Here is a 16,227-nt window from a genome sequence, read left to right as displayed (position 1 = left end):
CCATCCTGTCGACCTCCTCTATCCACTGCACACAAGCAGAAACGGCTCCAGTGGGCCAAACAATACATGAAGACTGACTTCAAAACTGTTTTGTTCACCGATGAGTGCCGTGCAACGCTCGATGGTCCAGATGGATGGAGTGGAGGATGGCTGGTTGATGGACACCCCATGCAAACACGGCTACGGCACCAACAAGGAGGAGGTGGAGTAATGTTTTGGGCTGGAATCATGGGGAGAGAGATTGTCGGCCCCTTTAGGATCCCTGAAGGGGTAAAGATGAACTCCATAATGTATGTTGAGTTTCTCAAACAGCACTTCCTGCCATGGTTCAAGAAGAAGAACCGTTCATTCCGCAGCAAGATCATTTTCATGCATGATAATGCCCCGTCTCATGCTGCACATAATACATCTGCATCTCTGGCTGCTATGGGCATAAAAGGGGACAAACTTATGGTTTGGCCCCCATGCTCCCCTGACCTCAACCCCATTGAGAACCTCTGGTGCATCATCAAAAGGAGTGTCTTTGATGGCGGGAGGCAGTTCACATCTAAGCAACAGTTCTGGGAAGGTATTCTGTCCTCATGCAAAACAATTAAAGCAGAAACCATCCAAAACCTGACAAATTCAATGGACGAGAGAGTTCAGAAGCTCCTTTCGAACAAGAGGTCCTATGTGCAAATGTAACATCACCTAGAATAAAGTTTTGAGTTGAAAACTGTTTGATTTCAGTTTGTAATAATCTGCTAATGCTTATAATTTCAAAAATGACCATTTTTTGTTCTTTATTAAAATGAAAAGGTTGAAAACTCTGCTGTGCATAATAATTTGGAACATGCATTTTGAGTGCAGTTTGAGAGTTTTATTTTTTTTAAATATACTGTTATCATAGGCAGTTTGTACAAAAACCTTTCAATTGTACTCTAATAGTTATTTGACTGGAAAATTACAATGACTGCAATTCATATAGGTAATTTGGGAAAATCTGAGAAAATATTATTTGCATAATAATTTGGAACACAGTGTACTGTCCAAATTCTTGTTATTATTGTATTTTCAGCAATGTTACTAATTATCTGCACATTTTAGTGTTGGCAGGAACTTAAATCATACATATCAGCTTTTAAAATATGTTTTTTTGCATTATGTTCACAGAGCTGCGTTTATCTGGTTTATTTTATTCCACCATTTTTCATTGGTTTTTGTTCCAGAATTAACATTGTATATACTTTGTTTTCTTCTTTGTATGTATATGTTCAGTAGATTCCTTGTTTAGTCACAATTGTTGTTTTATTTTATTATACGGTTTTTAATCATACACTTTTGTCTCAGCACATGCGTTATGTTAAGAGGGTTTGGTTAATTAATGTGGTGTTCAGTTGATCACGCCCAGGATCTCAACCTGTGATTACTTACCTGACCCATTGTATATACCTATGTATTGCTGAGAACATCACACTGTGTTCAAGAGCGTGCAGTGCGCTCGAAACGAGTCTAGTGTGTTGCGTTTCCTTTTTCCCCTCACACCTCCCCCAGTGGCTGTACCTTTGCATTTACTTTTTAATGGATTAAATAAAGAAAGAAGAAGATTCTATATCGTGGAAGCTGGATTCACTTTTTTCGATTGTATGCTGTGTCTGGCAGGGACATTATCCACGCTTCATACCACGAACCCAGCACTTCAATTAAGGGTGAGATGATTAATCCTTGGTCTATATGCATGAGCATTGGATCACAGCACTCCCTGCTGTGAACAAGTAATTCAAGCAGGTTATCTGATGAAGACCAGACATGGAGTGTGAATACATAGTAATTAACAGGTAACTGTCAATGATGGATAACCATTTGGGCCAGCACACGTGTCCCTGTATGCCTCTACTTGCACATATGTTTTAAAGTGAAACCGTTAGCTGATACATGTTGCCCATGGATTGAGTAGCATGTACCAGGCACTGGCTGTAAAACGGCAATGGGTGTCAGCGAAAAAAGTGTAATGTGGATGTGAGGGCTAACTGTGAGCTCTGCGTAGCTCATTGTCAAACTACTGCGATAGGGGAGTAAATGAGTGAGTGGGAAGAGGAGTCCCCCTTTACAATAGCATCCAAGGCACTTGTGTTGCGAGTGAGTGGGGTTTATGATAATTAGAAGGCAGCGTTAGTGTGTTTCTGACAGAACGCGTGGGTAATTAATTTTCCCACCTAGCCACATAAGAGACTGACTGTTGTAGAGGGCTGAACCAACCGGTCACACTTAATTCTGCTCATTATTATTGTTTTATGTAAATTTTTATCACTTAAAATTGAGTAGAATTAAGTCTACTGACTCGCTGCTACTGTTTATACATGTGACAATAGGGCATAATGTAACTTGTATTGTTACCTGTAGTAGCTTAATAAAACCTTATAATTTACAGCTTTTTATAAAGTTGATATAAAACAGTAAATCATACAGATTCTGTTATTCAGCCCTTGTACATTGGTCAACAACTTTCAACACAATATGACGCACCTACAGTTCCCACAAACAGTAAGATGTTCCCACGCACAGTATGTCACTGAAGCCCCTCATGTTGTATGATGTCCCAACACAGCCCTGCTTGCACAGTACTGTCCCCACACTGCCCCTTACACAGTATAATGTGCCTACACAGCCCCTTACATAGTATAATGTCCCCACACAGCCCTGTACAGAGTATAATGTCCCCACACAGCCGACCTACACAGTATAATGTCACCACACAGCCCAACTACACAGTATAATGTCCCAACAAATCCCACCTACATAGTATTATGCTCCACACAGCCCCAATACATAGTATGAAGTCCCCACAAAGCTTCTCTGCACAGCCTCCCATGCAGTATAATGTCCCTACACAGTACAATGTCCCCACACAGCCCATATACACAATATAATGTTCCTACACAGTCTACCCACATAGTATAATGTTCCAACACAGCTCACCTACACGGTATAATGTCCCCACACAGTCCACCTACATAGTATAATGTCCCCACATAGCCCCCATACATGGTATGATGTGCCCACAAAGCCTCCTGTCACAGTGTAAAGTCTCCAAACAGCCCCCCATTCACTATGATGTCTCTCACAAGGCCCCCTGGCACAGTATTATGTCCCCGCACAGCCCCCTGGCACAGTATTATGTCACTACACAGTCCCCTGGCACAATAGTATGTCACCACACAGTCCCCTGACACAGTATTATACCCCCACAGTTTGCCAAAATGAACTGTAAAAAAAATCTCCTCCCCTTTTTCCAAAAGCCTAAAGTTTTTTTTATTATTTCTCTGTCCATATAGCCATATTAGAGCTTGTTTTCTGCGAGATGAATTATACTTTTGAAAGACACCATTCATTTTATTATGTGATGCACTGGAAAGTGGGAAAAAATTCAACATGCGTTGAAATTGGAAAAAACGTGCAATGCCACAATTGTTTTTTTTATTTACCATGTTCACTGACCTTTGTAAAAAAATTTAAAAAAACATTGTGCTTGTGTTGTTATTTTCCGAGACCCGTAACATTTTCAATTTTAGGGATCTAAATATGATGTTTTGATTGTCTCTTATTGCATTTTATTGCAATGTTGTGGCTGCCAAAAAAATGCAATTCTAGCAGTTTGATTTCTTTCTCGTTAAGCCGTTTACAGATCAGATTATTTTATATTTTAATAGACTTAAGAATTTAGTGATTCAAAATATCTGTATTTATAATTGCTTTTTTTTTTAATGGAACATCTTTTATGTTTGTGAAAAAAAAAATTTTCTCTTTACCATTAGTTAGTTAGTTCCCTTAGGGGACTTGAATGGTCTGATCATTCCTACGATACACTGCAGAGCTACAACAGTACTATATATATAGTGAAAATCATGGTCTCCTATGAACGAAAGCTAAACGCTGGTTTTCACAGTAGAATAGTCATGACGAGCATGGAGGTCTTCAGCAGACCCCCAGCTGTCATGGTAACCCATCGATGTCCCGCTCTGCTGTTAGTTGTTAGAAGCAGATGATGGCTGAATAATGCAGCCATCATCTGCCGGGAAAGATGCGCCTTGTCAGTAACCAGACGAATGATGTAACTGATATGTCGATAATGAGTTAAAAGTGGAATATCAAAACTTAAAAATAAAAAAAAATTAATACTTTACATTTTTTCAATTGTTGAACATTTTTTTTTGATACAATCCATTTCACTATACGATTCTTTTGTTCTCCTGGAGAAAAGCTACTGCCCGAGGCCTCGCCAAAGTTTCACGTGTAAGGGGAGGTCAGAAGTTGACCAAACAAGTATTCAGCTGACAGCTATCATTTGTGTAAGGGTATGTGCACACTGTCAGGAATGGTAGCGCTTTGAACACAGAATACTTGATGCTCCGTTCAAAGCGCTGCACGCAGGTGAAGCCGCATGTGTTCACTGAACACATGCGGCTTCACCGCATCTTCTCTGCAAGAGAAATAGACATGCTGCGGTCTGTGAAGACGCGCCACACGTCCCTCCCCGCGGGTAAGCCGCAGGAGCACGGGAACGCATAGTGGGCATGGGATTCATCCACTATGCTCTAACATCTGGCCGCTGCGGATTGCACGCAGCGCAAGTGTGCTGCATCCAATCCGCAGTGTTTACTGATCGTCTTCACATACCCCAAGTCATTTCGGTCAAACAATACCATTATACAATACCATTTTTTGTAAAAAAAATAAGACTATTCACTGCATTTATTGGTTACTACTCACCTGTGCTGTTATCTGTAGGAATCTCCTCTTTACACCAATCATCACCCCTCACATATGTCTCTGTAGTATTAATATGGGGCAGATCTTTACCCTGAAATAAATATTGCAAAAGTCACAGACAGATGGAGAAGTCCCATCTATGATCAGCTCTAATCCTGTTATCTCCACCGTTCTCATTACACAAGTATAAACCATATAATACTGGTGGATAAAACAAGACTGAGCACAAGACCTTCACAGCCATCTACACATCATAGGGGAGATCTCATGACACCTTCCCTCCATCTACCTGATGATCCTGAGGAACATTGGGATTTTCTTGTTTACAGTCCTGTGGAAGAAGAGGACGGGGACATCTCTCTGGTGTTGTCCTCTTACTGGATAGAACTGGAGGAAACACATACAGGGACTGGATTCATTCTTTACATACAGATAATTATAGACCACGTGTATTTAGTCTTGTCTATTACCTGGTGATGTGAGGGGCTGAGGAACCTCCATCATGACGTCCTTGTACAGATCTTTGTGTCCCTCTAAATACTCCCACTCCTCCATTGAGAAATAGACAGTGACATCCTGACACCTTATAGGAACCTGACACATACAATGATACCGTCATCACCCCGATCCCTTCATAGCGTTACTGTATAATGTCCCAGCATTCCCAGCAGTGTCACCTCTCCAGTCAGCAGCTCAATCATCTTGTAGGTGAGTTCTAGGATCTTCTGGTCATTGATGTCCTCATGCATCAGGGGGTGAGGTGGAGGCCCTGTGATTGTGCTCAGGGGTCTTCCCCATCTCTCAGACACAGGGGCCTGACAGCGCTCACTAGAGGTCTTCTTCAATACTGTGTAATCCTGGTTATGGAGAGACACATTAATAAATCTCACTACAGACATTTCCAGAGTCCTCACCTCTCCAGTTCTGTCCATCTGTTATTCCCATAGATAAGAATGATGTAATGTGACGTCATCAGAATCTCTCACCTCTCCAGTAAGCCGGAAGAGGATCTCTAGGGTGAGGTGTAATATCCTCTCCGCCATCTTGTCCCTGTCCCTATCCATCCTTGACGGATCAGGAAAATTCTCTTATATAGAAGATCTCCACTGAGAGGAACCGATATTGTTGGGACCTGAATGAGAAGATGAGCCAATGTGAAATCATAACGTTTTTATAAAATCGCAGTTTTATCAGCAGTAAATTACCACTAGAGGACAAGTAAACCTGCTGCCGTGTAGTCCTCCATATTCATAGGGCTTTGTATAACCCCACCACTGATTGGCAGCTTTCTGTGTACACTGTGGGTAGGCATAAAGCTGCCAATCAGTGGTGTGCACAGAGTTATACAGAGCTCAGCGTTCAGGGAATTGGTAGATCTGCAATAGATAAAACTGTGATTTTATCAAAACTACAACATGCAGCCCAATAAGTGACACATTGCTATAATCGGGATCTCTGCCCCTATATCATGCTTTCTCAGAAGGGGCAGAAGATTCCCTTTAAAGCATATGATGGAAATCCATTAAACTCTGCTATAGTCAACAGGGTCTGACTGGTGCCACGGGTTTCTGGTATGCAAAAGATTCAGGACCTGGCTAATTTCGTATTTATGTCCCTACAACAGAATAGAAATATAAAAATAATATGTACAGAGCCCAAAAATTATTTTCGTTTAAGCCATGTATGATAAGCAAGTGATACTAAAGTAATGTTAGTGCTTTGTACACAACAGGGCTTAATATCCCCTTATTTTGTTCCTTTCTGCAAAGATGTGAACAGAGTCTTAAGCTAGGAGAAGGCTCCATTGCAAGTTCTGTCATTTTTAGGCTGGATTCACACTTTTTTTTTTCTTATAGAAGAAATACAGTTTTGTTTCAGGGTGCTAGAACTATTTTTGTTCTCGGTCAGGTTTTTATAATCATTGTTGAATCTTTTTTTTTTTCATATGAAGGAAAAAAATTGGGGGTCCACCGAATTAGAGTCAAACTAGTATAAGAGAAACGCATTCAATCCACTGACTACACAATCTATGTAGATTGTTTTGATAGAACATCACTTTTACTTTACACCTCTAAAAATATCAAAAAGTAAATTAAAAATAAATGTGTCTGGCCAAAAATCATACGTAGGGGCTAAGGTTGGCACCCTACGCAATATGCAATTGGCGCCCCCGCTCACCGTCGCCTATCCTTAATTAAATCCATAAGACCCTATCACAGGAAGATATAAAACCACATCCAGACACACAGTGGCCTGCAAAATTATTCTCCCCCCTTGGCATTTTTTCATATTTTGCTACCTCAGAACCTGGAATTTCATATTATTTTTTCGAGTTTGCATCAGTTCATGTAAAGAACATGCCTACAACTGTGAACATGTGGTTTTCTTTTTATTGTGAAGCAAACAACAAATAAGACAAAATATTTGAAAATAACTATTCACGCCCCTAAAGTCAGTACTTTGTAGAGCCTCCTTTTGTGGCAATTACAGCTGTAAGTCGCTTGGGATAAGTCTCTATGAGTTTTCCACATCTTGCCACTAGGATTTTTGCATATTCCTCAAGACAAAACTGCTCCAGCTCCTTCAAGTTAGATGGTTTCCTCTGGTGAACAGCAATCTTCAAGTCTGACCACAGATTCTCAATTGGATTAAGGTCTCGGATTTGACTAGGCCACTCCAAAACATTTACACGTTTCCCCTTAAACCACTCGAGTGCTGCTTTAGCAGTATGCTTTGGTTCAATGTCTTGTTGGGAGGTGAACCTCCGTCCCAATCTCAAATCACTGACAGACTGAAACAGGTTTTGCTCAAGAATATCCCTGTATTTCGCACCATCCATCTTCCCCTCAAATCGATCATTTTCCCTGTCCTTGCTGCCAAAAAAACATTGTGGGCTTGAGATGATGAGCTGTGCTGGTTTGGCACCAGACATAGCGTTTACCCTGTGTGCCAAAATTTTGGGCTCATTTGACCACAGCACCTTCCCCCATACATTTGGGGAGTCTCCTACATGTCTTTTGGCAAACTCAAAAAGAGCCTTACAATTTTGGTTGGTCAGTAAAGGTTTTTTTCTGCCCATTCGTATATAACGGCCATCTCTATGGAGTGTACGGCTTATTGTAGTAGTATGGACAGATACTCCAGTCTATGCTTGGGAACTCTGCAGATCCTCCAGGGTTACCTTTGGTCTCTGTGCTGCCTCCGATTAATGCCCTCCTTGCCCGGGCTGAGAGTTTAGGTGTACGGCCCTCTCTTGCAGGTTTGTTGTGTTCTTTCCATTTGGTGATAATGGATTTGATGGTGCTCTGCGGGATCATCAGAGATTGGGCTATTTTTTTTTTTTATAACCCAACCCTGACTTGTACTTCTCAATAACTTTGTCCCTGACTTGTTTGGAGATCTCCTTGGTCTTCATGGTGTTGTTTGGTTAGTGGTGCCTCTTGCTTAACCCCTTTCCGACCAGGTCAGTAATAGTACGTAGCCGTGCCCTGAGACTTATGGACCAGCTACGTACTATTACGCGTGAAGCGATCGCGCCCACACACAAGCGGTGCGGGGCGATCGCCACCAATCAGCTGATTGTCACAGTTGACACCCGGTGCTATATGCAGGGAGTGGTCCCGCACCGCTCCCTGCACATTAACCACCGCAATGCTGCGATCGAAGTCGATCGGAGCATTGCGGGGGCAAGGTGGGAGGTGATTGCTATACTCACCTCTCCTGCCGGCGTCCAGCGATGTCTGCGGCGGCTTCCGGATGTTGTCATGTAGACCCGACTTCTGTGAAGCACCTGGGGGTTAAGGGTGCTCACCACACATCTAGATAAGTTCCCTGAGGGGTCTAGTTTCCAAAATGGTGTCACTTGTGGGGGTTTTGCTCTGTTTAGGCACATCAGGGGCACATCCGCTAATTATTCAAGCAAATTTTACATTCAAAAAGTCAAATGGCGCTCCTTCCCGTCCGAACCCTGCCGTGCGCCCAAGCAGTGGTTTTCCCCCATATATGGGGTACGGACTTACTCAGGAGAGATTGCACAACAAGTTGCATGGTGCAATTTCTCCTGTTACCCTTACAAAATGCAAAACTGGGGACTGAAAAACATTTTTGTGGGAAAAATGTGAAAATTTTATGGGGTTAATGTCCCCCGTATACATGAGCACATCCAGCGTTATATTACTGTACATATACACATGGCAGAACTGGGGGAAGGGGGCACTATCTCCGGGAATGGAGGGGTTAATGTCCCCTCTATACATGAGCACATACAGCATTATATTACTGTAAATATACACATGGCAGAACTGGGGGGAGGGGACACTATCTCCGGGAATGGAGGGGTTAATGCCCCCTATATACATGAGCACATCCAGCGTTATATTACTGTACATATACACATGGCAGAACTGGGGGAAGGGGGGCACTATCTCCGGGAATGGAGGGGTTAATGTCCCCTGTATACATGAGCACATCCAGCGTTATATTACTGTAAATATACACATGGCAGAACTGGGGGGAGGGGACACTATCTCCGGGAATGGAGGGGTTAATGCCCCCTATATACATGAGCACATCCAGCGTTATATTACTGTACATATACACATGGCAGAACTGGGGGAGGGGGGCACTATCTCCGGGAATGGAGGGGTTAATGCCCCCTGTATACATGAGCACATCCAGCGTTATATTACTATGCATATACACATGGCAGCACTGGGGGAAGGGGGCACTATCTCCGGGAATGGAGGGGTTAATGTCCCCTGTATACATGAGCACATCCAGCGTTATATTACTGTACATATACACATGGCAGCACTGGGGGAAGGGGGCACTATCTCCAGGAATGGAGGGGTTAATGCCCCCTGTATACATGAGCACATTCAGCGTTATATTACTGTACATATACACATGGCAGAACTGGGGGAAGGGGCACTATCTCCGGGAATGGAGGGGTTAATGTCCCCTGTATACATGAGCACATCTAGCGTTATATTACTGTACATATAAACATGGCAGAACTGGGGGAGGGGGCACTATCTCCGGGAATGGAGGGGTTAATGCCCCCTGTATACATGAGCACATCCAGCGTTATATTACTGTACATATACACATGGCAGAACTGGGGGGAGGGGGCACTATCTCCGGGAATGGAGGGGTTAATGTTCCCTGTATACATGAGCACATCCAGCGTTATATTACTGTACATATACACATGGCAGAACTGGGGGAGGGGGCACTATCTCCAGGAATGGAGGGGTTAATGCCCCCTGTATACATGAGCACATCCAGCGTTATATTACTGTACATATACACATGGCAGAACTGGGGGAAGGGGGGCACTATCTCCGGGAATGGAGGGGTTAATGTCCCCTGTATACATGAGCACATCCAGCGTTATATTACTGTACATATACACATGGCAGAACTGGGGGGAGGGGGCACTATCTCCGGGAATGGAGGGGTTAATGTCCCCTGTATACATGAGCACATCCAGCGTTATATTACTGTACATATACACATGGCAGAACTGGGGGGAGAGGGGCACTATCTCCGGGAATGGAGGGGTTAATGTCCCCTGTATACATGATCACATCCAGCGTTATATTACTGTACATATACACATGGCAGAACTGGGGGGAGGGGGCACTATCTCCGGGAATGGAGGGGTTAATGTCCCCTGTATACATGAGCACATCCAGCGTTATATTACTGTACATATACACATGGCAGAACTGGGGGAAGAGGGGCACTATCTCCGGGAATGGAGGGGTTAATGCCCCCTGTATACATGAGCACATCCAGCGTTATATTACTGTACATATACACATGGCAGAACTGGGGGGAGGGGGGCACTATCTCCGGAAATGGAGGGGTTAATGTCCCCTGTATACATGAGCACATCCAGCGTTATATTACTGTACATATACACATGGCAGAACTGGGGGAAGAGGGGCACTATCTCCGGGAATGGAGGGGTTAATGCCCCCTGTATACATGAGCACATCCAGCATTATATTACTGTACATATACACATGGCAGAACTGGGGGAAGAGGGGCACTATCTCCAGGAATGGAGGGGTTAATGTCCCCTGTATACATGAGCACATCCAGCGTTATATTACTGTACATATACACATGGCAGAACTGGGGGAGGGGGCACTATCTCCAGGAATGGAGGGGTTAATGCCCCCTGTATACATGAGCACATCCAGCGTTATATTACTGTACATATACACATGGCAGAACTGGGGGAAGGGGGGCACTATCTCCGGGAATGGAGGGGTTAATGTCCCTTGTATACATGAGCACATCCAGCGTTATATTACTGTACATATACACATGGCAGAACTGGGGGGAGGGGGCACTATCTCCGGGAATGGAGGGGTTAATGTCCCCTGTATACATGAGCACATCCAGCGTTATATTACTGTACATATACACATGGCAGAACTGGGGGGAGGGGGGCACTATCTCCGGGAATGGAGGGGTTAATGTCCCCTGTATACATGATCACATCCAGCGTTATATTACTGTACATATACACATGGCAGAACTGGGGGGAGGGGGCACTATCTCCGGGAATGGAGGGGTTAATGTCCCCTGTATACATGAGCACATCCAGCGTTATATTACTGTACATATACACATGGCAGAACTGGGGGGAAGGGGCACTATCTCCGGGAATGGAGGGGTTAATGTCCCCTGTATACATGAGCACATCCAGCGTTATATTACTGTACATATACACATGGCAGAACTGGGGGAAGGGGGGCACTATCTCCGGGAATGGAGGGGTTAATGCCCCCTGTATACATGAGCACATCCAGCGTTATATTACTGTACATATACACATGGCAGAACTGGGAGAAGGGGCACTATCTCCAGGAATGGAGGGGTTAATGTCCCCTGTATACATGAGCACATCCAGCGTTATATTACTGTACATATACACATGGCAGAACTGGGGGAAGGGGGCACTATCTCCGGGAATGGAGGGGTTAATGCCCCCTGTATACATGAGCACATCCAGCGTTATATTACTGTACATATACACATGGCAGAACTGGGGGGAGGGGGGCACTATCTCCGGGAATGGAGGGGTTAATGCCCCCTGTATACATGAGCACATCCAGCGTTATATTACTGTACATATACACATGGCAGAACTGGGGGAAGGGGGCACTATCTCCGGGAATGGAGGGGTTAATGTCCCCTGTACACATGAGCACATCCAGCGTTATATTACTGTACATATACACATGGCAGAACTGGGGGAAGGGGGCACTATCTCCGGGAATGGAGGGGTTAATGCCCCCTGTATACATGAGCACATCCAGCGTTATATTACTGTACATATACACATGGCAGAACTGGGGGGAGGGGGGCACTATCTCCGGGAATGGAGGGGTTAATGCCCCCTGTATACATGAGCACATCCAGCGTTATATTACTGTACATATACACATGGCAGAACTGGGGGGAGGGGGGCACTATCTCCGGGAATGGAGGGGTTAATGTCCCCTGTATACATGAGCACATCCAGCATTATATTACTGTACATATACACATGGCAGAACTGGGGGAAGAGGGGCACTATCTCCAGGAATGGAGGGGTTAATGTCCCCTGTATACATGAGCACATCCAGCGTTATATTACTGTACATATACACATGGCAGAACTGGGGGAGGGGGCACTATCTCCAGGAATGGAGGGGTTAATGCCCCCTGTATACATGAGCACATCCAGCGTTATATTACTGTACATATACACATGGCAGAACTGGGGGAAGGGGGGCACTATCTCCGGGAATGGAGGGGTTAATGTCCCCTGTATACATGAGCACATCCAGCGTTATATTACTGTACATATACACATGGCAGAACTGGGGGGAGGGGGCACTATCTCCGGGAATGGAGGGGTTAATGTCCCCTGTATACATGAGCACATCCAGCGTTATATTACTGTACATATACACATGGCAGAACTGGGGGGAGGGGGGCACTATCTCCGGGAATGGAGGGGTTAATGTCCCCTGTATACATGATCACATCCAGCGTTATATTACTGTACATATACACATGGCAGAACTGGGGGGAGGGGGCACTATCTCCGGGAATGGAGGGGTTAATGTCCCCTGTATACATGAGCACATCCAGCGTTATATTACTGTACATATACACATGGCAGAACTGGGGGAAGGGGGCACTATCTCCGGGAATGGAGGGGTTAATGCCCCCTGTATACATGAGCACATCCAGCGTTATATTACTGTACATATACACATGGCAGAACTGGGGGAAGGGGGCACTATCTCCGGGAATGGAGGGGTTAATGTCCCCTGTATACATGAGCACATCCAGCGTTATATTACTGTACATATACACATGGCAGAACTGGGGGAAGAGGGGCACTATCTCCAGGAATGGAGGGGTTAATGTCCCCTGTATACATGAGCACATCCAGCGTTATATTACTGTACATATACACATGGCAGAACTGGGGGAGGGGGCACTATCTCCGGGAATGGAGGGGTTAATGCCCCCTGTATACATGAGCACATCCAGCGTTATATTACTGTACATATACACATGGCAGAACTGGGGGAAGGGGGCACTATCTCTGGAAATGGAGGGGTTAATGTCCCCTGTATACATGATCACATCCAGCGTTATATTACTGTACATATACACATGGCAGAACTGGGGGAAGGGGGCACTATCTCTGGAAATGGAGGGGTTAATGTCCCCTGTATACATGAGCACATCGAGCGTTATATTACTGTACATATACACATGGCAGAACTGGGGGAGGGGGGGCACTATCTCCGGGAATGGAGGGGTTAATGCCCCCTGTATACATGAGCACATCCAGCGTTATATTACTGTACATATACACATGGCAGTACTGGGGGAGGGGGGGCACTATCTCCAGGAATGGAGGGGTTAATGTCCCCCCGCCCAGTAATGGGGAATCTCCACATACCTCCACCTGCAGAGCCACCACATATATGGCTGTTCTGTGCGCACAGGACCTGTGATGAGGTCACAGGAGGGGAGGAGTCAGGGGTCACATGATCAGGGGCCTCAGTGGATGCAGGACTCTGCTGTGCTGGTTGTCATGGTGCTGGATGAGGTGAAGGTTATGTGTGGGGTCAGGAGGGGTTTACAGTGTGGAAGTAGCAGAGCCGCGTGTGTACGAGGTGTACGGAGCGGAGCCGCGTGTGTACGAGGTGTACGGAGCGGAGCCGCGTGTGTACGAGGTGTATGGAGCGGAGCCGCGTGTGTACGAGGTGTACGGAGCGGAGCCGCGTGTGTACGAGGTGTACGGAGCGGAGCCGTGTGTGTACGAGGTGTACGGAGCGGAGCCGCGTGTGTACGAGGTGTACGGAGCCGCGTGTGTACGAGGTGTACGGATAGAAGGCACGTGTGTACGGAGCGGAGGCGCATGTGTACGAGGTGTACGGAGCGGAGCCGTGTGTGTATGAGGTGTACGGAGCGGAGCCGTGTGTGTACGAAGAGTACGGAGCCGTGTGTGTATGAGGTGTACGGAGCGGAGCCGTGTGTATGAGGTGTACAGATAGGAGGCGCGTGTGTGCGAAGCGGAGGCGCGTGTGTGCGAGGTGTGCGGAGCCGAGGCGCGTGTGTGCGAGGTATGCGGAGCCGAGGCGCGTGTGTGCGAGGTGTGCGGAGCCGAGGCGCGTGTGTACGTGGTGTATGGATAGGAGCCGCGTGTGTATGGAGCCAAGCCGCATGTGTACGGAGCCGATCCGCGTGTGTACGTGGTGTACGGATAGGAGCCGCGTGTGTACGGAGCCAAGCCGCATGTGTACGAGGTGTGCGGAGCCGAGCCGCGTGTGTACGTGGTGTATGGAGACGAGCCACGTGTGTACGAGGTGTATGGAGCTGAGCCGCGTGTGTACGAGGTGTATGGAGCCGATCCGCGTGTGTACGAGGTGTATGGAGCTGAGCCGCGTGTGTACGAGGTGTACGGAGCAGAGCCGCGTGTGTATGTTGTGTACGGATAGGAGCCGCGTGTGTACGAAGTGTACAGAGCCAAGCCGCTTGTGTACGAGGTGTGCGGAGCCGATCCGCGTGTGTACGAGGTGTATGGAGCCGATCCGCGTGTGTACGAGGTGTATGGAGCTGATCCGCGTGTGTACGAGGTGTATGGAGCTGAGCCGCGTGTGTACGAGGTGTACGGAGCAGAGCCGCGTGTGTATGTGGTGTACGGATAGGAGCCGCGTGTGTACGAAGTGTACAGAGCCAAGCCGCGTGTGTACGAGGTGTGCGGAGCCGAGCCTCGTGTGTACGAGGTGTACGGATAGGAGTCGCGTGTGTACGGAGCGGAGCCGCGTGTGTACGAGGTGTGCGGAGCCAAGCCGCGTGTGTACGAGGAGTGCGGAGCCGAGCCGCGTGTGTACGAGGTGCGCGGAGCTGAGCCGCGTGTGTACGAAGCGGAGGCGCGTGTGTACGAGGTGTACGGAGCCGAGCCGTGCGTGTACGAGGTGTGCGGAGCCGAGCCGCGTGTGTACGTGGTGTATGGAGCCGATCCGCTTGTGTACGTGGTGTATGGAGCCGAGCCGCGTGTGTACGTGGTGTATGGAGCCGAGCCGCGTGTGTTCGGAGCCGTGTGTACGGAGCAGAGCAGTTTGTGTATGACAGGGCTCCCTCTTTTAGCCCATTGACCTCACCGCAGTCCTATCTCAGAATACCGATGGTTGCTAGTATGGTGTAAAGCCTGTTTCTCAGTGTACATGCTCGCTCACATTCGCGTATGAAAAATCAGTCTCATTCGGCTCCTGAAAAGTTGGACAAGTGGAATCCGTATGGTTGAACTTATGTCATGCTTGCGCAATGCGTGTGTGCAATTATTTACAGTGGCATGTAAACAGGGTCAGACTGGAGTGCCTGGGGCCCACAGGGGGAATGGATTCCACAGGGCCCACCCTACTGCGTAGACATTTTATTGGTTCATACTCCAGCCTCTTGCACATGTACGTGAGACAATACAGTGTGGAAAACGGCCTGTGCCTCCTAATGAATGTGGCACATTTTTCAGCTTGCATGCGCCACTATATGAAATGTCCTACAGTCAGGGACCGGCTGACATTTCTGTTGTATTTTCACCACTTTTCTGGAGTGAATAATGTTGAAAACGCTCTTTCAAGGGACAGGCCAGTGCCTTTTATTTGGTTTCATGCTCCTGTATAGTGACGCCAGTCCTGGTAATGTCACTGAGGCTGGTGATCTCGGCTACAGGAGGGTCTGCCTGGATCAGAATTTCCTCCTATCTCGGTAGTTGCAGGAGCGCAGCTGTTTATCACAATCATCCTCCCCCTGCTGGTGATGCTGTGAACATAATGGCAGTATCTGCACCATCACCTTGATGTCACAATATGTTAGAACCACTTTTGTGGCTCACGGAATGTAAAGATTTACTCTTGTTACATTTTTCTAGGGAGAAACGGGAGGATGGGAAAA

At 46.5% G+C, this 16,227-nt stretch overlaps 1 protein-coding gene across 2 annotated transcripts in view; it reads right to left on the bottom strand.

Annotated features, from left to right (window-relative positions):
- The window catches only part of LOC141271947 (uncharacterized), a 208,897-nt gene that overhangs the window by 13,720 nt on the left and 178,950 nt on the right, over positions 1-16,227 (bottom strand). Inside the window, exons 1-6 of one of the 2 annotated variants that reach the window (XM_073682194.1) lie at positions 13,730-13,808; positions 5,736-5,881; positions 5,427-5,606; positions 5,220-5,343; positions 5,039-5,136; positions 4,750-4,840 (exon numbers count right to left, since the gene is read on the bottom strand). In XM_073682194.1, coding sequence (XP_073538295.1) covers positions 4,750-4,840; positions 5,039-5,136; positions 5,220-5,343; positions 5,427-5,606; positions 5,736-5,813 — 571 coding nt within the window. In that variant the 5' untranslated portion in view covers positions 5,814-5,881; positions 13,730-13,808. Of the gene's footprint in view, positions 1-4,749; positions 4,841-5,038; positions 5,137-5,219; positions 5,344-5,426; positions 5,607-5,735; positions 5,882-13,729; positions 13,809-16,227 lie in introns of those variants that run through there. The other variant, XM_073682195.1, reaches the window with a different exon arrangement.

This window comes from Phyllobates terribilis, unplaced genomic scaffold, assembly GCF_046119375.1.
Source record: "Phyllobates terribilis strain yellow unplaced genomic scaffold, ASM4611937v1 Scaffold_5__5_contigs__length_657084704, whole genome shotgun sequence".
NCBI lineage: Eukaryota > Metazoa > Chordata > Amphibia > Anura > Dendrobatidae > Phyllobates > Phyllobates terribilis.
This window is presented reverse-complemented; position numbering and strand designations above follow the sequence as displayed.